Below are 21,814 nucleotides of genomic sequence, written 5' to 3'. Positions count from 1 at the left end.
CATCCCAGTTCTTGAAGAATGGTAGCTATATCTTAACAATATCCACCAATTCCAGGTTTAGAGTCTACTGGTTTTGCCTTTTGACATCTTTTACTGTTGAGTGAAAATGGTATCTTAAAGGTGTTTTTCATAAAACCTTCACGCAATTATTTGAATTTGGATAAAGACATGGACAGAGTGACATTTTGTTGTTTTTCCTTCACAATCCGTTGAGCTCACTCTGCTGAGCTGTGTGTGAGCAGTGGGAAGAAATGGCATTTGGACTAGATATGGCCTGGCTCTGTCTGCACCTCTGTTCCTACTACTTCCTTCTGGGGCACTGGAGAGAAAGGTTGAATTTTGTGGAACATTTTCCAACTAGTAAATGGATGACAGCCAGCTCAAATTGTCTGATGAGAAATGACTCCTTCAGTCCTGGGAATTTGACCCACACAGATATTGGGAGTCAAAAAAACCCTGCCAGATTTTTAGCTTTTTATATAGGAGTGAATGAATGAAGAGGGTGCATGCAGTACAGAGCTGGGAGGGCGACTGGGGAGGGAATGGGAATGGTACACGGCCTCATCTTTCACCACTCCCTGGGTTCTGAGTATTATTTAGAAGCATTAAAGGCTCTGTCCAGTTAGCTCAGTTAGTTAAGAGCATCATCCCAAAACAAGGTTGTAGGTTTGATCCCTGATCAGGGCACACACAGGAAGCAGCCAATGAGTGCACGACTGAGTGAAACAACAAATAAATGCTTCCCTTCCCCTTCCATCTTCTCTATCTCTTCCTCTCTCTGTCTCTGAAAATAAAAGAAATTAAACTCTGGCTGGATAGCTCAGTTGGAGTGTTGTCCTGGAGTCCAGAGGTTACTGGTTCGATTCCCTCCCTGGTCAGGGCACATATAGGAGCGTCTTGAAGTTCCTGTCTCTCTCTCAAGGGGGAAAAAAAAGCATTAAAAAAATGAACAAGCCTGACCTGTGGTGGCGCAGTGGATAAAGCGTCGACCTGGAAATGCTGAGGTCGTCGGTTCGAAACCCTGAGCTTGCCTGGTCAAGGCACATATGGGAGTTGATGCTTCCAGCTCCTTACCCCTTCTCTCTCTCTGTCTCTCTCCCTCTCTGTCTCTCTCTCTCTCCTCTCTAAAAATGAATAAATAAAATTTAAAAAAATAGTTAAAAAAAAAATGAACAAACAAAACAAATAGTGCACTGGCTAAGAAGCCTAACTGCAGCTGCTGATACAGAACAGGGTAATGTAGTCTTGAGTCAGCAACTTTTGTCTTTGTCCTATTGCCTGTAATTATGTGTGTTATCTTACTTAACCTTCATAACAATCCTGTGATAGATGAAATGTCCACTTTGTAGCTTAAAGAACAGGCTTACAAAGTTTAAGTAACTTGCTCAAGATTACACAGCTGTGAAGCATGAGAGCCACATTCTAATTTGGAAACATATCAGGTTACTCACAGAATTGAAAGGAAAGTTGAAAAATTGGTAGGAAACCATGGGATCCTAGGTAGCAGGGAAGCCAGGCAAAGCCATATCACAGGTTAGTTTGATTTGGTTGCCACACCTAGCACTTGTACCACTGTTTGCTCAGGATGCTTTTGGCCTCTTGATGCCACCATGGAGAATTTACCAGCTATTCCTTTGTTTTTGTGTCGTTCTTTCAAAATGCAAGTTGGAACACCTAGTTTGTGTGCTTCATTTTCATGTCTTGGTGTTCTAGCTGCCAGGAGGTAGAGAGGAGTCTCTGGCATGTCTGGCTTCTGTGGTGGAGGATTGGGCCATGCTCTCCCCCTGAGACTGGCGCAGAGACCCTGCTCCCAAATAAGAAGAGTATTTGGGTGCTGAGCAACAATAATACAAAGGGAAGATGTCCACATACAGTCATTGCATGTGGATGTTCATGTGACATTCTGCTGAGGACTGGTCATACTGGAAAGCTGTGTCTTTCTGTAAGCCAAGCTGGGTGTTTGTTGTTGTTGTTGTTGTTGTTTTTGTGAGACCAGCATCTATCTACCTAACAGAGTCCTTCAGAACTTTCAGACATTACACAAAATACTATATATGGGTTTTCATATAAGGATGTCTGGCTGTTTCTGATTCATTAAAACTGACCACCACAGACATTAGTGACCAGCAGAACCAGTCAACTGTTAGGGTCCATCTAAGGAGGGAGCATGTAGAAAAGAGAGATCCATAGGGAAAACTCTCTAACTTCTGGGCTTAACTGATCTTCACTGTGGTGTCTTGAGACCTTGAGTTTGTATAAGTTCTGGGAAGTATTTCATTATAGCTTTACCTGATTAACTGTATGAAAGATTTTCTTGTAATGGGAAGGAAAAAGAATTAATGTGCATGGTCTTTCTTCAGTAATTTGTTTGAATGTCTTTTCCTTTCTTTGCCTTAAGATTAGGGACCATATCAATTTTGTACCTTTAGCATCTAGCATTGTGCCAAACATACAGTAAGTACTCTAAAAAGTGTTTGAATGGCCTGACCTGTGGTGGCGCAGTGGATAAAGCGTCGACCTGGAAATGCTGAGGTCGCCGGTTCAAAACCCTGGGCTTGCCTGGTCAAGGCACATATGGGAGTTGATGCTTCCAGCTCCTCCCCCCGTCTCTCTCTCCTCTCTGTCTCTCTCTTTCCCTCTCTCTCTCCTCTCTAAAATGAATAAATAAATAAAAATTAAAAAAAAAAAAAAAACCTTTAAAAAGTGTTTGAATGAATGAATTTTCCTTAGCATTCATTTTCTGAAACTGAATTTATTCTTGTGAAAAGGTGAAGAATTTATAGTCATGTATTTTTGAAACATTTTATAAAATTTTTAGATTAAACAATAATTTCAAATTTGCTATGGGAAAAAAGACCACAGTGATAGGCTCTTTACTTGTGTTGTTACAGGTGTTCCAGGATTTGGGGACTGAAGTACTGTCTGGAGCTGCCCAAGGCTATAACATATGCCTTTTTGCCTATGGGCAGACAGGCTCTGGAAAGACATACACCATGCTGGGGACCCCAGTGAGTACTGGTATTGGGATGAAATAGCTTCCTAACTGCAGAGCAGGCCTGAATCTTGCATTGTCCTTGCCACTAAGAAAGAGAATGTGAGTTTCATAGTCAACTTTAACAAGATTTAATGGGCCCTCTTCTGTATTAAGAATGGGTTTCTCAGCACTTTAATTGAAGAATAAACTTTGAATAATTAGCTTTCTTTATTAAGCCCTGAAGAGCCTTAGAATTTCACAGCTCCCTTTGATGAAGCAGACCTTGTCAGTCCTTCTGAATATCTCATATCATTGATAAGACCCAGCCAAACTGAATCTTAAGCTCTGTCTGGGGCTGAGCAGCATCGAGGCTGTGTGTGTTAGATCTGAGTATTAGAAAGAAGCAGAAGAACCAACTACTGGGATGGAAGCTTTCAGAATGTGTAGGACTTACGAGGGCCTTCCTTTATCATGGAAAATTAGAAGGGTAGAATTCCTTAAGAATACCTCTTTATTTTAGGGCTAGAAGTCCCCCAGTGAGATGAACTGGTAGAGCAATGATACAGGGACATTCTCTAGGACACTTTCTCCTGAAAGATTATCTTTACTGCCATGAGCTCAGCTCATTGTTCACTATGTCCATGTTTAGTGTGATTTTATATATTTAAAATTAAAAGGAGAAACTTCCCTTTAAACCAGAGGTATAAAGCCTTTAACTTGAATACAGGTTAGCACTGGATCCAAGATGAAAACAATTTTTTTAAATGTGTATATTGAACACCCTTGTACTCTAATTCTCCTATATGTGTAGAAACAGGAGATAGGTTCTGAGAGGGACCACAGTTGTAAACAAGGTCTATCCAAGAAGGATTGAACCTTCATTTTGCAAAAGTAGACATCTGGGTTTACTAGCTTCTCCTTTTTTCCTTCTTTGCCTCACATCTGGTACATTCTTCCCACGAATGCCTTCTGAGAGCACTGGTGAATAGTCTTCTACATACCACTGATGAAATTCTCTATAGTGAAGAGGCTAGCACAGGGAGCCTATGTGCCTATCCCCCTGCTGAGGACTATTCCTGCGTTGTCAGGGTGAGAGCATCATCATGAGCAAACAGTAATGCTTTCCTTTCTTCTGTTCTCCAGGCCTCTGTTGGACTGACGCCACGGATATGTGAGGTATAAACTCTTTGTTGACTAGATCCTTTCAAAGTAAGTCTAATTTGTACACTCTTAGTGAAATTCCAACCCTCTGATTTATGCAGGGTCTCTTCATCAGGGAGGAAGACTATGCCTCACTGCCTTCCTCCTGTAGGATAAAAGTGAGGTAAGAACCTACCAGACTCTGCGGCCTAAAATGTTTCTATTTCCATTCCAAGTTCTAGCATGTTCAGCCATTCTCTTTGCTTCCAGAGTCATCCAGAAGAATGAAGAAAAGCCAGAACAGAAATACTGCATCTTGCAGTATGGGGAGATGAGTAACATACTTAGGTCTTTGGATTGTAGAAAACTTAATTCCTGCCCTCAGGCTTAACATGCAGGTGTCTCCTTTGTACCAGTTTGCCCTGTCTGGGTTCCTCTCCTTCATTTTCTGTACAACTTCATACTAACTTTTAGAATTTTTCCAAGCCCCTACTGTGTTGTTCTCCAGGTCAGTCGTTGCCAAGCTCTAGTTCCCAGACTGGTGCTGGCTACTCCAACATGAAGTTTTAACCAGTCTGTAGTGAATTGTTGGCAGAAGCTACCAGTTGCCCTTAATTCTCTGTTTTATTCTTCTTTTTCATCATCTTTGTTTTGGTCTTCAGTGTTCTTTTTATTAATCAAGATATAATTTACAAACCATAAAATTCATGCTTTAAAAGTGTACAGTTTGAAGACTAGACTTGGGATGGTGAACACACAATGCAGTATTCAGATGATGTATTATAGAATTGTGTACCTGATACTATAATTTTGCTAACCAATGTCACCCCAATAAATTCAGTGAAAAAGGATTTATATAAGGCTTTCAAAATCCAGAAAAATCTAAATTTACTTTTAAAAATAAATAAAATAACATGAATAAAGTAAAAAAGTATACAGTTCAGTGATCCCCTCCCCCCGATATTTACAGTGTTTTTCCAGCCATCATTACTATCTGATTCCAGAACATTTTTATCACCCCAAAAAGAGTAAACATCCTTTTTAAAAATGAAATGATGTGAACACTATTTTTACATTTTTTAAGTTTGCAAAATAAAAATTTATAAACCTGTGTGCTTGTGTATGTGTGTGTGTGTAAACATATACATGTATATTAAATGTTTTATTGTCCATAAAATCTGGGAAGAACTACTCTTAAGAGACATGTAGGGTTCCTGTGATATGAGAAGTTTAAGGAGAAATAATTTATAAGGAGAGTGTGCATGGAGTTTAGTTTTGAGCTGGAGCTCTTTTTTCTGACTGCTGACTTCATAGGCAAGCATCTGTGTCCTGGTGATGAAGACCTTTCTGTGAGAAGTGTGCTTTCTTGTTTATCAAAATTTTTAACTAATTTTAATAATGGATTATAACTGTTATTATTTTTAAAAGGAATAAAATGCCAGTAGATACCTGTGAGATAGAGAATATTGTAAACAGAATCCCAGTGTATAAAGTAGATTAAATGAGAATTGTCCTACTTAAACCAGGGGTGGGAACCATACCCTTAACCACTTAGCTTCCTTCATTGCTCAGCAGCAGCCCTTGAGATGCCTTCACAGAGTAAGAGAGCTCAAAGACCACATTTGAAAACCACTTCAACAAGCTTGTGGACCAGTGTTTCCCAACCTTTTTTGTGCCATGCCCCACCTTAATCTTTCTAAAATTTTTATGTCCCCCCCTATGTAACATACATAATTTTTAACATTAACAAATTGATTTGTTCACTTAATAAACATAAATGATAGGTTCTAGGAAGAAATCACTATGAAATTGTTAACAAAACACAGTAAGTAAAATTTCAAAACATATAATGAAAAACAAATTTAAATTCCAAATAATTTTAATACAGATTTTTCTATATTAATTTATTATTTTAATTTAGTGTGATCCTTGTGCTTGATGCTTGCTGCACAGAGATTTTATATTAGGTTCCAATTTGGTTAGCTTTAGTCTCAAGTCTCCACGTTGTGTTATATCCAGCCGATTTCTTTTTTTTACCAGTAAATCATTGACAGCACTAAATCCACATTCAGCTAAAAATGAAGATGGAAACGGTAGCAATAATTTTCTTGCACATTTGGTTGAATTTGGGTATTTGATTTCTGTTTCCTCACAAAGCCATGCCATCGCTCCTTTGATATTAAATAAAGCTTTAACTGACTCATCATTTTGCAATTCTGCGAGTTCTTCTTGATACTGTATATTTGATATATCAGACAAATCCACTAACATTGGCTGCATCATCCATGTTGGGAAATCAATTTGTTTTAAATCAGAAAATCTTTCTTTTAAATCAGCCGGTAGAATATTCAGATGATTGACAATAACAAGTAAAGCGGTATCAGTTACTTCACATTTTTGGAGCCAATGAAACTGTTTAAAGCTTTTGTTGTTAATATGTTTCTGACATAACTCAATATTCGTAATGAAACCAAATATCTTTGCTTTTGCATCGACAAGAGTTTTATTTGTTCCTTGAAGTTGCTTATTTAATATATTTAGTTTTTCAAAGATATCGGCTAAATAACTCACAAATGCTTTACCATCTATTGTTAACAGATAGTTCATTTCAGGTTTGTCGCTTAAAAAATCACGAGGAGTATCAAACAGTACCATAAATCTTTTCAAACAGTTTCCTTTAGATAGCCATCTTACTTCAGTATGAAGTAAAAGTCTCACATGGTCTTCATTTTGTTCTTCACAAAATAGCTTGAAAAGACGCTCACATTTGGCACTAGCTTTAATAGCATTAACACACTTTACTACTGTATGTAATACTTCATTCAGAACAGGCGAGATGTTTTTAGCTACCAAGTTTTCCCTATGAATAACACAATGCACAAGAATCATTTCTGGATTCGCATCTTTCATCAATTTTAAGCAGCCATTTTTCTTGCCCATCATATTGGGAGCACCATCTGCAGCACAAGATGTTATATTTTTCATTGGTATATCATTGACATCTAAGTAGTTTTTTAGCTTATTATATATATCTTTGGAGGTAGTGGTGCTTTCTAATCTTTTACAGAACAACATTTCTTCAGCAAAATGTCCTTTATCAATATATCTTACGTAAGTTATCAATACTGCCTCACTGTCTCTCAAAGTTGATTCATCCATTTGCAAGGAGAATTTTCTTGTTTTCAGCTTTTCAATAAGTTGTTTTTAAATATCCTCACTCATTTCGTCTATTCTTCTGCTAACAGTATTGTCACTGAGTGGCATAGCTTTTACATCTTTGTCATCTTTTTCAAGAACCGTTTTAAGAAATGCTGATATTGATGGTTTTATTAAATTCTCTCCTATAGTGTGATTTTCTCCAGTTTTAGCGATGAATAAAAAAATTTGATAACTAGCCTCAAGAACACGATTATTAGTTGAAGTATGAGCAGTAAATAGAGACTTTAATGTTGTTCTTTTTTCAAAATTTTTCTTTAAAGTTTTAAAGTAACTCAAATATGAATTAATATGAGCACTATGTTTCGCCTTCAAATGCACCTCAAGATGACCTCGTTTCATTGATTCGTTGGTCAAGCATTGCTGGCATAAAAGACAAAAAGGAATCTGCTCATCGTGAACAGTGGGTATGAACCCAAATTTTAAATATTCCTCCGAATATTGACGAGTTTTTTTTTTGCTTGCACCACTCATTTTACTATGGGCTATAAGAAATAAAAATAAGATCAATTAAAAACTAATATTAAAATATGTGTTAAAATATATTCAATGTGACATAGAGTAAACGTATACTAAAAATTCATATTTATTTAAATGTATATAACACATTTACTACACTACCACTGCAAATCAAAAGGTATCTATATTTTTTCCACTTGAAAAAATTTTCTGGAAAGTTATGCTTCTAAAATTAAAATTGTCGTGCATGCACTATTATAGCCCCAATAATATTTATAAAATATTAGTGCTTTCTAGCCCCGATGCAAGAAGTACTTAATAAAAAGTTTAATATTGATAAAAATAAAATCAAATACTTACCAATTATATCTATACAATATATATGTATATTTATTAAATCAACGAGCTTTTACAACAGTTTTGACTGACACTTATTTCAAATTAACACCAACTGAATGATGTGAAACACTACAGAAGTTGCGATGGGCCAATTAGGTGAGAATAACTGCGTTGTTTAGCGAGTTTTTAAAAGATCCGGGAGTTTTAAAAGCCCAGGACGAAGTTTACTTGGCGACACCAATCACCCAGTTGATATTTTGGTCTCGTCAAACGAAATTATACTTAATAATTATTTACTGCAATTATTTAAGAATTGAATTTTTTGTTAAATTTGGCACCGATATCTAGCATTGCATTTAAATGGCCCGGGGCAAAAGAGTTAAAGTCGTGTCGAGTCCATTTTCAAATTGCCCCCCTTAACTATCGAATTGCCCCCCTGTGGGGCGTGTGCCCCACGTTGGGAAACACCGTTGTGGACTGTGCTGTGGCAGCCTGATTAAGGCACAGGCTGGTAGCAGTATACCCTAAAACCAGGTTGAAATAGCTTCTTGAAGGTAAAACTTTAATCAGTACTGACATTGTGCTAAAATGTTCTATGACTGAAGTTTTAATAGACAATGCTAAAAACCCTATTTTACACATGTAGAAAGAGACTCAAAGGGGAACCCTGGCTTGATCGAGGCCTTAGAGTGTCAGATACGAAACTAAAATAAGGTATATTTCCCACTCATTTGATAATCTAATTATTTTGCCTTTTTTCAAAATCTGATTTTGAGAACACATCACCATTTTTGTAAATATAACTATATGTCTTTTTCTACATGTCTCTAGTTTTCTGGAAATCTATAATGAACGAGTGAGGGATCTATTGAAGCAATCTGATCAAAAAAAGTCCTACACCCTGCGTGTCAGGGAGCACCCAGAGAGGGGGCCCTATGTCCAAGGTGAGCCACTGTGGTCTTGGAGGTCTGAGGCAAACCAGACCCAGGGAAGCTTTTCTGATGGTTACTAATTCATTCAACAAAGGTATAACGAATATTTATTCTGTACTAAATGCTGAATATGTACTGATAAGTAGAAAAGATGGTCCTGCCCTCACAGGCAACCTTATAATTTTGTAGAAGTCAGAAAACAAGCACTGAATTGCAAGTTGTGATAATGGCTAATAAAAAAATAAATAGATGTAGTGATGGAAAAGAACACTGGGTGCTGTTGATGACCCATCTGCATAGGCCAGTCAGGAAAAGCTTCTCTGAGGAGGTAACATTTTAAGCTGAATCCTGAAGGGATATTGGAGCCAATCATGTGAAGAATGGTATTATTAGGAGAAGAATGCTTCAGGTAGACTCTACCTGAGCTGGCTCCCTGAAAGAAGGACACAGTGGTTTCAAGGAGGTCATTGTGTCTAAAGCATGGTCAATGAGGAGGAGAGTGGCATGGGAAAAGGATGGGTCTACAGGGCCAGATCCAGCATGGCCTACACTGGTTCCCAGGCCAGTTAATCTCCTTTCTAGGCTACATTCTCTTCCATTGGAGATGGGGAGGTGTCAGACAAGGGCAGAGTCTGAAATCCTTCCTCATCATGCATGATATTTGGTTTTTGGTACCATCAGACTTATTCTATTGGGCTAAGTCTTGCTGTTAAGTAGGAACAGTTGGGTTCTTTTGTGGAAGAAATTTTTACCCTGCTAGGCCACTCATAAGAAGTAACATATATATTGTATGCTCTTAGTCGCTCAGCAATATATTCATTTAAATGCTGACAAGGTGAGGGACATGAAAGATGAAGAGCTGGTCTCTTCCTTAAACAGAGCATGGCTAATCTACTCAGTAAGTATGGCTAATCTACTCAGTAGGTATGCCAGTCATGATTTTGTTACCTGTTCTTTCCCAAACCTTCCATCATAAACGGCAGCCTGAAAACAACAAAAATACCATGTACTTTGCTGGGAGACAGTGGAGTTTCCTTTGTCCCAGATGCTGGCCATATATTTCTGGGCTTCCATCTTTTCCCAATTCCCCATGGAAATTTTTTTACTAAGTGCTTATCCCTTAGTGCCTTCAAGCTGATGTCTTTTCTTTTTGTGTGTATGTGTGACAGAGACCGAGAGAGAGACAGACAGATAGAGATGGACAGACAGGAAGGGAGAGATGAGAAGCATCAATTCTTTGTTGCGGCTCCTTAATTGTTCATTGATTGCTTTCTCATATGTGCCTTGACTTGGGGGGGGGCGCTAAAGCAGAGCGAGTGACCCATTACTCAAGCCAGTGACCTTGGGCTTCAAGCCAGTGACCCCACGCTCAAGCTGGTGAACCCGCGCTCAAGCTAAATGAGCCCATGCAAGCCAGCGACCTTGGGGTTTTGAACCTGAGCCCTCTGTGTCCCAATCGAATGCTCTATCCACGGCACCACCACCTGGTCAGGATCTTTCTTTCTTTCTGTCTCATTCTTTCTTTTATTTATTTTAAAGACAGAGGAAGGGAGACACAGGAACATAGATTTTGCTCCTGTATGTGTCCTGACCAGGGATAGAACCGGCAACCTCTGCGCTTCGGGACTATGCTAACCAACTGAACTATTTGGCAAGGCAAGTGCAGGGTTTTGAACCAGCAACCTCAGCAATCCAGGGCAATGCTTTATCCACTGCACTACCGCAGGCCAAGCTTGGTTTTATTTTAAAACCTTTTATTATAGAGAATTGGACATACACAATAATTGACAGACTATTATAGTTATAACAAACCCACGTGTGTCCACTATTCAGTTATAACCATTCATTCTTGGCCAGTTCTACGCTATATATATATTCATGTCCACTTTTGCCATCCTATATTATTTTGAAGCAATTTTAAGATGCCACATTAATTGATTTGTAAATACTTAGTATGTAGCCCTAAAAAATAGGGAATGCTTTTTTAAACAAAGCGTAACTACAAAACTAGTATCACATCTAAATAATAACTAATTCCTTAGTAAAAAAGACTTTAGTCATTGTTCAAATTACTTTGATAATTTTTAGTGTAATTTTGTTCAGGAATGGGCCTGTGTAGTTACTTTGCTTCTGAATCTCTAGAGGTTCTCTAGCATAGTTATGAAGGTCCCCCCTCCACCTTTTTTTTCAGAAGAGAGAGAGACATACAGGAAGGGAGAGAGATGAGAAGCATTAGCTTGTTATTGTGACACTTTAGTTTGTTCATTGATTGCTTTCTCATATGTGCCTTGACTGGTGGGCTCCATCAGAGCCAGTGACCCCTTGCTCAAGCTAGCGACCTTTGGGTTTAAGCCACTGACCATGGGGTTTTATCTATGATCCTGCTTTCAAGCCGGCAACCTCAAGGTTTCGAACCTGGGTCCTCAGCATCCCAGGTCGATCAATGCTCTATCCACTGTATCTCCTCCTGGTCACGCAATGAAGGCCCTTTATTTTTGTTTTTTTCAGAGAGAGGGATAGACAGGGACAGACAGACAGGAATGGAGAGAGATGAGAAGCATCAATCATTAGTTTTTCATTGAGCATTGCGACACCTTAGTTGTTCATTGATTGCTTTCTCATATGTGCCTTGACCGTGGGCCTTCAGCAGACTGAGTAACCCCTTGCTCGAGCCAGCGACCTTGGGTCCGAGCTGGTGAGCTTTTGCTCAAACCAGATGAGTCTGCACTCAAGCTGGTGACCTTGGGGTCTCAAACCTGGGTCCTCCGCATCCCAGTCTGACGCTCTATCCACTGTGCCATTGCCTGGTCAGGCTGAAGGCCCTTTTTTGATTTGGTCAGTAACCAGTCATAAAAATTTACTTTCATGTATGTCCTCAAGCTACTCTTTGTCTACCTAAATCTTCCCCATTTCACAATGGCCAAATTCAAGTCTCACTTCTTCCATGGAGCCTGCCCTGACCATTTCTGTTCTGAACATTTATTATTCTACTTCTATGGCATTTGGCCAGATTGTCTTGTATAACTTCTCATGATTATAAACTATGGAAAGATACGGACATATGTACTATGTATTTTTCTGTGTTGTGTGTGTGACAGAGACAGAGAGAGGGACAGATAGGGACAGACAGACAGGAAGGGAGAGAGATGAGAAGCATCAATTCTTTGCTGCGGCATCTTAGTTCATTGATTGCCTTCTAATATATGCATTGATGGGGGGGAGTGGCTACAGCAGACCAAGTGACCCCTTGCTCAAGACAGCGACCTTGGGCTTAAGCTGGTGAGCCTTGTTCAAACCAGATGAGCCTGTACTCAAGCTGGCAACCTCAGGGTTTCTATCCACTGTGCCACCACCTGGTCAGGCTGTACTGTGTATTTTATATGCCAAACTGAATTTATTTTGTGGCGAGATAGCACCTGTATACTTCAGGAATTTAGTAAGAGCCAAATAAAGTAAAATATGAGAACTTTTTAAAAAATAATCTACATGCAAAAATGTAAGGAATTTTATTGTTATTGTTTGGTTGTTGTCATACTATATTATATGAATTAGTCTCAGCGTATAATTTCTGTGAGGGCAGAGACCTGTGTTCCCAGAGCCTATCACAATGCCTAGCAGTAAGTTTCCAATAAATATTTGTTGATTATTATCTGAATGATTTAGCAAGTTCCCTTGTGCCTATTAAATAATATTAAATAAAAATGATAAAGTTAAAAATCCACAAGGAAAGGTTAAACTTGACCAAAAATTTAATTTAATTTTTTTCTCCTCAAATCTGATAGGTTTATCTCAGCATGTAGTTTCCAACTATAAGCAAGTAATTCAACTCTTGGAGGAAGGAATAGCAAACAGGTAACAGATTTGTTTATTCCTGTCATTCTTTTCAGCTTCATTCTTCATTCCTTTGCTCTTATCCCCCTTTGGCATGTATGATGATACCTATCTTTGCAGCTCTCCACATTGATAATCTAGGCCTTTCTCAGAACGATAATGTTCCCATAGTAAGGTGCAGTGACTTAAAATTTAGTGCTCTTCTCACTAGTAATGACATGGCCTTAAATTGAAGAATGATTGACTTAGATTTAGATAAAGGGAAGGCTATCTTGATTTAACATTGGAATGAATTTCTGAGGAAGACTATGAATTCCAACTGGCTTAAGCATGACATTGACATAATTCAAGATATTATATATTTTAAAGGTCTTTCTGGCCCTGTAAGATTTATATTTTATGTTTAATCAACTTTCTCTATCTTTGAGGCTTCTTCTCCAGGAAATTCTTTACCTCCTCTTGTCTTATTTAATGCATCTGTCTTGGGGATATTCTTCCAATTCTCCCATATTTCATGGGACATACTTTTTAGTATTCCCCATTTCAACTGTGATTTTTTTTTCTATTTCCTAAAAAAAATTCTAATGTAGTTTCGCATGAAGATACATTATACCTTTTATTTTGAGATATCAGTACTCAGAGCACTGCTTCTGTCCTCATTGAACTGCTTTCCTAAGTATACTGGACTAAATATGGATGTTTTATGATTCTCAGCACTAACATTTCTTGTGTTCCTCATGGATCCTCAGGGATCCTTGCATAAAATCCTCATCCTGATTGTCTAACCTTGTATACACAGAATCACAGCAGCCACCCATGTTCATGAGGCCAGCAGCAGATCCCATATCATCTTCACTATCCACTATACACAGGTTGGTTACCTCTTATATTTGGTTATATTTCTTTCTTTCCTTGTCCCTTTTGACTTCTTCCATTTATAGGTCTAAGCTATGCACCTAGAATGGGTAGAGGCATTTAATAAGACTAATCAAAATATCTCCTACTTATATTTTACCTTTTCTCCTTTTCCAAGTGAGAGAAGGAGAGCTAGAGAGACAGACTCCCGCATGCACCCTGACTGGGATCTACCTGGCAACCCCCGTCTGTGACTGATGCTCTGCTTATCTGGGACCATGCTCACAACTATGCTATTTTTTAGCACCTGAGGCAGAGGCTCCATGGAGCCATCCTTAGTGCCCAGGGCCAGTGCACTCGAATCAATTGAGCCATGGCTGTGGAAAGAGGAGGGGGGAGGTTTGGGAAGGGATGGAGAAGTAGATGGTCACATTTCCTGAGTGCCCTGACTAGGAATCGAACCTGGGACATCCACACACTGGGCCAAAGTTTTACCACTGAGCCAACCAGCCAGGGCCACTTTTAACTTTTCAAAGCACTTTCATATCTATGTGATCAATATGAGCATTTAAAACAAAAAACAAGATTGAAATGAAAAGCATTAAAATGAGAGAGTAGAAGATTTACTTTTATTATGATGAAATGAGGAGGTCAACAAATCCTATCCCCAAAAAGCAACTATAAATCTGGACAAAACTGTTAAAAGCAACCATTACTTTATTCTAAAAATATACCACAGAAGGCCCTGGCCGGTTGGCACAGTAGTAGAGCGTTGTCTTGGTGTGTGGATGTCACAGGTTCGATTCCCCATCAGGGCTCACAGGAGAAGCGCCCATTTGCTTCTCTACCCCTCTCCCTCTTGCTTCTCCCTCTCTCTCTTTTCTCCTCCTCTCCTGCAGCCAAAGCTCAATTAGAGCAAGTTGGTCCTGGGCTCTGAGGATGGCTCCATGGCCTCTGCCTTGGGCGCTAAAAAATGGCTCTGGTTGCAGCAGAACAAGGGCCCCAGATGGACAGAGCATCACCCCCTAGTGGGCTTGCCAGGTGAATCCTGATTGAGGCGCATGTGGGAGTCTTTCTCTGCCTACTGCCTACCCTTTTCTCACTAAAAAATAAACATATAATAAACTGACATATAATAAACTGAGAAGCATACATATAATAAACAGACATATAATAAACTGAGAAGCATATATTCAAGAAAACTACTGAATTGCAAGTAAGACCAGCTTAAATGTATGGTGTATTGCCTTGGACTGCTCCTATCATTAATCACACCCTAATCTTGGACAGTGAAGTATCAATAGTTCACTCAGGGGAGGGAAGGTTGTGAAAATGAGCAGGTTTGTTGTTGCCAATGCTAGAGCTGTTGATTTGGAGTATTTCAGTTAAAGTGGTGACCTCAGTGGTAAGTGAACAATAGGTCCATTAGTCTGAGATAGTAGGTCTGTTTTAGGCAAGAAGTGAACTAGCAGACTATCTGAGGATTTAACAGGGGTTCTGAGATATGATATAGCCATAAGGGGTGTGATAAAATGCTCAAATATCTTAAGAAACTGAAGCTGAGAACATACACAGCAGAGACTAAGTGGGCTCAAGCTAGCCAAACAGCTGTTGTTGACAGAATATGCACATATGTGCTGAGGAGACAGAGGACCCTGTGGCGAGTGAATGCTGGGGTAAACTTAAAAACTGCCTGAACTAGGGGGAGGGGAGAGAGGAGAGGGAGGGGTACAAAGAGAACTAGATAGAAGGTGACGGAGACAATCTCTCTTTGGGTGATGGGTATACAACAGAACTGAATGACAAGATAACCTGGACATTTTTTCTTTGAATATATGTACCCTGATTTATTGATGTCACCCCATTAAAATAAAAATTTATTTATAAAAAAAACCCAAAAAAAACCTGCCTGAACTTTTAATTTATTCCCCAACTTACACATTGATCCATCAAGAGAAAATAGAAGCCTTATTGGCTCAAGGTATTTGATTACAATTTTCTGAACACTAAGCTATGCAGACACGGGGTGGCCCCTAAGAAGACAGGCTTAAAACAAAGAGCAACGATGGGAAAAAGTACTCCCTTCTTATACTTCTCAAAGTCTTCCAAAAAATAGAAGAAGCAATACTCCCTAACACATTTTTGAGGCTAACATAAGCCTGATACCAAAACCTGGCAAGGACATCACAAGAAAACTACAGAACAATATCTCTAATGAATACAGATGTAAAAATCCTAAACAAAATACTAGCAAGTCAAAGACAACAACACATTAAAAAAATAATACATCACAATCAAGTGGGATTCATTCCAGGAGCACAAAGATGGTTCAACATATGGATATCAACTAAGGTAATACACCACATCAACAAAACAAAGAATGGGGGGGGGCACAAAGAAAACTAGATAGAAGATAGAATCTGACTTTGGGTAATGGGTATGCAACATAATTGATTGACAAGATAACCTGGATATGTTTTCTTTGAACATATGTACCCTGATTTATTGATGTCACCCTAATAAAATTAATAAAAAAAACAAAAACACAAAGAACAAAAACCATATGATCATATCAATAAATACAGAAAAGGCATTCAATAAGATATAACATCCCTTTATGTTTAAAACACTCAATAAAATTGGAATAGAAGGAAAATACCTCAACATAAGAAAGGCCATATATGATAAACCATCAGCTAATATCATACTAAATGGTGAAAAACTAAAGGTTTTGCCTCTAAAATCAGGAACAAGACAAGGCTGCCCACTCTCTCCCCTCTTATTCAACATAGTTTGGGAAGTTTTAGCCAGAGCAATCAGGCAAGAGAAAGAAATAAAAGGCATCCATATTGGGAAAGAAGTAAAGATACCACTTCTTGCAGATGATATGATCCTGTATATAGAAAACCCCAGAGACTCCATTGAAAAACTGTTAGAAACAATAAACCAATACAGTAAAGTTGCAGGATACAAAATCAATATACAAGTATTATATTGCGTTCTTATATGCCAACAATGAAACTTTGGAAAATGAACTAAAAAAAACAATTCCTTTTACAATTGCAACAACAACAACAAAAATACCTAAGAATAAACTTAAGAAAGGATGTGAAGAACCTACATACTGAAAACTATAAAGTATTATTGAAAGAAATTGAAAAAGACACAGTGAAATGGTTTGGAAGAATCAACATAGTTAAAATGGCCATATTACCCAAAGCAGTATACAAATTTAATGCAATCCCCATCAAATCCCAATGCTATTTTTTAAAGATATAAAACAAAAAATCACCAGATTTGTATGGAATCATAAAAAAAATCCCAAATAACCAAAGCAATCCTGAGGAAAAAGAATGAAGCCAGAAGTATCCCATTACCTGATTTCAAATTATACTATAGAGCCATTATAATCAAAAGAGCATTGTATTGGCAGAAAAACAGACATACAGACCAGTGGAACAGAACTGAGAGCCCAGAAATAAAACCACGTCTATATGGACAAATAATCTTTGACAAAGGAGTCAGAAACACACAATGGAGAAAAGAACGTCTTCAATAAATGGTGCTGGGAAAATTGGAAAGCCACATGCAAAAGAATGAAAGTTGACTACAGTTTGTCCCTGTGCACAGAAATTAATTAAAAATGGATCAAAACCACCTGACCAGGCGGTGGCACAGTGGATAGAGCGTCAGACTGAGATGTGGAGGACTCAGGTTCAAGACCCTGAGGTCGCCAGCTTAAGCTCGGGCTTATCTGGTTTGAGCATAGCTCACCAGCTTGGACCCAAGGTCGCTGGCTTGAGCAAGGGGTTACTCAGTCTGCTGAAGGCCCACGGTCAAGGCACATATGAGAAAGCAATCAATGAACAACTAAGGTGTCGCAACGAAAAACTAATGATTGATGCTTCTCATCTCTCTTCATTCCTGTCTGTCCCTATCTACCCCTCTCTCTGACTCTGTCTATGTCTGAAAAAAAAAAAAGATAAAAAAATGAATCAAAACCTAAATATAAGATATGGAACAATAATTTACATAAAAGAAAACATAGGTACTAAATTCATGGACCTTGGCTGTAAAGAGCAATTTATGAATTTGACCCCAAAGGCAAAAGTTAAGGTGAAAATAAATGAATGGGAAAAAACTGCCTCTGTCTCCCTCTCCCCCTTCCCTTCTCTTCCTCCCTACCTTCCTCTTTTCTTTCTTCTCGCTTTAAATATAAACCAATAAAAAAAGAAATGTACAGTGATTGAAATGAAAAATTCACTGGTAGAACTCAATAGCTGATTCAAGACGGCAGAAGAATTAGTGAACTTAAAAATAGACCAATAGCCTGACCTGTTGGTGGCGCAGTGGATAAAGCATTGACCTGGAACACTGAGGTTGCTAGTTCGAAACCCTGCCCTTCTCTGGTCAAGGCACATATGGGAGTTGATGCTTCCTGCTCTTCCACCTTGCTCTCTCTCTCTCTCTCTCTCTCTCTCCTCTCCTCTCTAAAATGAATAAACAAATAAATTTAAAAAAAAAGATAGACCAATAGAAATCACCCTTTTTGAAGAATACAAGTAAAAATTTGAAGAAAAAGGAACAGAGCCACTCATACCTGTGGAACAATATCAGGTCTGCCAACATAAGTGTAATGAGAATCCCAGAAGGAGAGAAAAGAAGCTAGTCATAAGAAAATTTAAAATATAATGGCTTAGTCTGACCTGTGCTGGGGCAGTTTAAAGCATTTACCTGGAGTGCTGAGGTTGCCAGTTTGAAACGCTGGGTTTGCCTGGGCAAGGCACATGAGAAGCAACTACTATGAGTTGATGCTTTTTGCTTCCCCATTTCCTCTTTCTCTCTCTCTCTCCTGTATCTAAAATGAATAAATAAAATCATAAAATATATATACATAGAATGACTGGAAAAATGTCACCAAATTTGTTCAAAATAATCTATAGATCTAAGATGCTTAAGAACTCCAAGAAAAATAAGTACATAGAGAGCTATACCCAGACACATCATAATCAAACTGTTGAAATGAAAGAAAAACTCTTGCCTGACCAGGCGGTGGCGCAGTGGATAGAGCGTCGGACTGGGATGTGGAGGACAGAGGTTCAAGACCCCTAGGTCACCAGCTTGAGTGCCGGCTCATCTGGCAAAAAGCTCACCAGCTTGGACCCAAGGTCGCTGACTCGAGCAAGGGGTTACTCGGTCTGCTGAAGGCCCATGGTCAAGGCACATATGAGAAAGCAATCAATGAACAACTAAGGAGTCACAACGAAAAACTGGTGATTGATGTTTCTCATCTCTCTCTGTTCCTGTCTGTCCCTATCTATCCCTCTCTCTGTCCCTGTAAAAAAAAAAAAAAAGAAAAAAAAGAAACTTGAAAACTGCTAGAGGAAAATTATTTATAATGTACAGAACAATTACAGGATTAATGGCTGACTTCTCATCAGAAATATTTGACCCCAGAAAACAGAGTTATGAAAAAAATAATAAACTGTCTGCCAAGTTAGCAAAAGTAGCTTTCAAAAGTAAAGTGAAAATAAGAACATTCCTAAATTGAAAAAAAAAATTTTCAGAATTCTTGCTAGTAGCCCTACTTACAAGAAAACTACATTAAATCTTTCAGTGATATATTCTTTCTCATTTCCTGTCATTAAAAGAATAAAATTGCAGGCCCTGGCCTGTTGGCTCAGTGGTAGAGCGTCGGTCTGGCGTGCGGGGGACCTGGGTTCGATTCCCGGCCAGGGCACACAGGAGAAGCGCCCATCTGCTTCTCCTCCCCTCCCCCTCTCCTTCCTCTCTGTCTCTCTCTTCCCCTCCCACAGCCGAGGCTCCATTGGAGCAAAGATGGCCTGGGCGCTGGGGATGGCTCCATGGCCTCTGCCTCAGGCGCTAGAGTTGCTCTGGTTGCGACAGAGCGACTACCCGGATGGGCAGGGCATCGCCCCCTGGTGGACGTGCCGGGTGGATCCCGGTCGGGCACATGCGGGAGTCTGTCTGACTGCCTCCCTATTTCCAGCTTCAGAAAAGTACACAAAAAAAAAGAAAAAAAAAAAGAATAAAATTGGCCTCACCAGGTGGTGGCACAGTAGATAGAGCATCAGACTGGAATGCAGAAGACCCAGATTTGAATTCCTGAGGTCACAGGCTTGAGTGCAGGCTCATCCAACTTGAGCATGGGATCATAGGCATGACCCCATGGTCACTGGCTTGAATCCCCAGGTTGCTGGCTTGAGCCCAAGGTCACTGGCTTGAGCAAGGGGGTCACTCACTCTGCTGTAGCCCCCCAGTCAAGGCACATATGAGAAAGCAATCAATGAACCTATTGCTAAGGTGCTGCAATAAAGAATTGATGCTTCTCATCTCTCCCCCTTCCTGCCTGTCCCTCTCTCTGTCTCTCCCTGTCTTTCTTGCTTAAAAAAAAAATAGTATAGAACAGTAATATGTTGTATTATTGTATATCATATATATACATTGTCATATATGTGACTAATATTTTAGATGAGTAAGGAGGAAAAGAAGATAAATGGAGAGAAGTTTCTATATTCTATAGGAATCAAGTTAGTATTTTGAAGCCAATCATGGTGAGTTAAGATGCATATTCTGATCTAAAGAGCAGTGAAAATGCTTAAATAGCACCAATAATGTAGCTCAAAATTTTAATTTAAAAATCAGAAGAAATTAAAATAGTACCCTAAAATACTTAACACGAAAAAGGCAGAGAAAGAGGAACACAAGGACAAAATATCATGAGACATATAGAAAATAAATAGAAAAACAACAGATAATTCTGAACACACCAATAATTACATTAAGTGAGAGTGGATAAGGATACAAATTCTCAGGTTAGATAAAAGCAAGACCCAACTACATGCTGTCTACAAGAAGCACTCCTGGTCCTGGCTGGTTGGCTCAGTGGTAGAGCCTCGGTCCAGCATGTGGATGTCCCAGATTCAATTCCTCGTCAGGACACACAGGAAAAGCGTCCATCTGCTTCTCCATCCCTCCCTCTCTTTTCTGTCTGTCTGTCTGTCTCTCTCTCTCTCTTCCCCTCCCCCTCCTGCAGCCATGGCTTGATTAGAATGAGTTGGCCCTGGGCACTGAGGATGGCTCCATGGCCTCTACCTCAGGCACTAAGAAGAGCTCATTTGCTGAGCAATGGAGTAACTTCCTAGATGGGCAGAGCATCACCCCCTAGTGGGCTTATCTGGTGGATCCCAGTCAAGGGGCATGTTAGAGTCTGTCTCTGCTTTCCCTCTTCTCACTGAATAAAAAAAAACAACAAAAAAAACACTCCTTAGATTCAAAGGAACAGGTTGAAAATAAAGGATGGAAAAGGTACATATACAAATAGTAACCATAAGAAAGCTAGACTGCTATATTAGTGTCAAGCAAAAAAAAAAAATAGATTTTAAGACAAAACTAGAGATAGACATTTCATAATGATAAAGGGTTTATATATCAAGATTTTAAATGTATGTGCTGTAAATAAGAGAATCACAAAATGCATAAAGGAAAAATTGAAAGATTTGAAAAGAGAAGTAAACAGGCAATTCAGTAACTAGTTGGAGATTTCAGTACCCCACTTTCAAAAATTATTAGAACAACTAGATGGAAGGATATAGATTTGAGCAACATTGTCAATCAATGTGACCTTTTTTTTTTTTTAAGTGAGACAAGAAGGGAGAGCGATGAGAAGTATCAACTTTTTTCTTTTTCTTTTTTTTTTTTTTGTGGCAGAGACAGAGAGAGGGACAGACTGGAAGGGAGAGAGATGAGAATCATCAATTCTTCATTGCAGTTCCTTAGTTGTTCATTGATTGATTTCTCATATGTGCCTTGACCAGGAGGCTACAGCAGACTGAGTGACCCCTTGCTTGAGCCAGCGACCTTGGGCTCAAGCTGGTGAGCCTTGCTCGCTCAAGCTGGTGACCTCAGGGTCTCAAACCTGGGTTCTCCGTGTCCCAGTCCAATGCTCTATTAACTGAGCCACCACCTGGTCAGGCGAGAAGTATCAACTTTTAGTTGCGGCACTTTTGTTGTTTGTTGATTGCTTTCTTATATATACCTTGACCAG

General features: G+C 39.1%; 1 protein-coding gene across 1 annotated transcript in view; it reads left to right on the top strand.

Moving 5' to 3' along the window:
- The window catches only part of STARD9 (StAR related lipid transfer domain containing 9), a 165,493-nt gene that overhangs the window by 75,030 nt on the left and 68,649 nt on the right, over nt 1–21,814 (top strand). The window contains exons 4-9 of the mRNA XM_066276929.1: nt 2,892–3,008; nt 4,118–4,150; nt 4,237–4,298; nt 8,960–9,072; nt 12,843–12,912; nt 13,691–13,763. Coding sequence (XP_066133026.1) covers nt 2,892–3,008; nt 4,118–4,150; nt 4,237–4,298; nt 8,960–9,072; nt 12,843–12,912; nt 13,691–13,763 — 468 coding nt within the window. The remainder of the gene's footprint in view (nt 1–2,891; nt 3,009–4,117; nt 4,151–4,236; nt 4,299–8,959; nt 9,073–12,842; nt 12,913–13,690; nt 13,764–21,814) is intronic.

Source organism: Saccopteryx bilineata, chromosome 4 (assembly GCF_036850765.1).
Source record: "Saccopteryx bilineata isolate mSacBil1 chromosome 4, mSacBil1_pri_phased_curated, whole genome shotgun sequence".
NCBI classification, from domain to species: Eukaryota; Metazoa; Chordata; class Mammalia; order Chiroptera; family Emballonuridae; genus Saccopteryx; species Saccopteryx bilineata.
The sequence above is the reverse complement of the archived record's forward strand: the minus strand, read 5'-3'. Positions and strand labels throughout refer to the sequence as shown.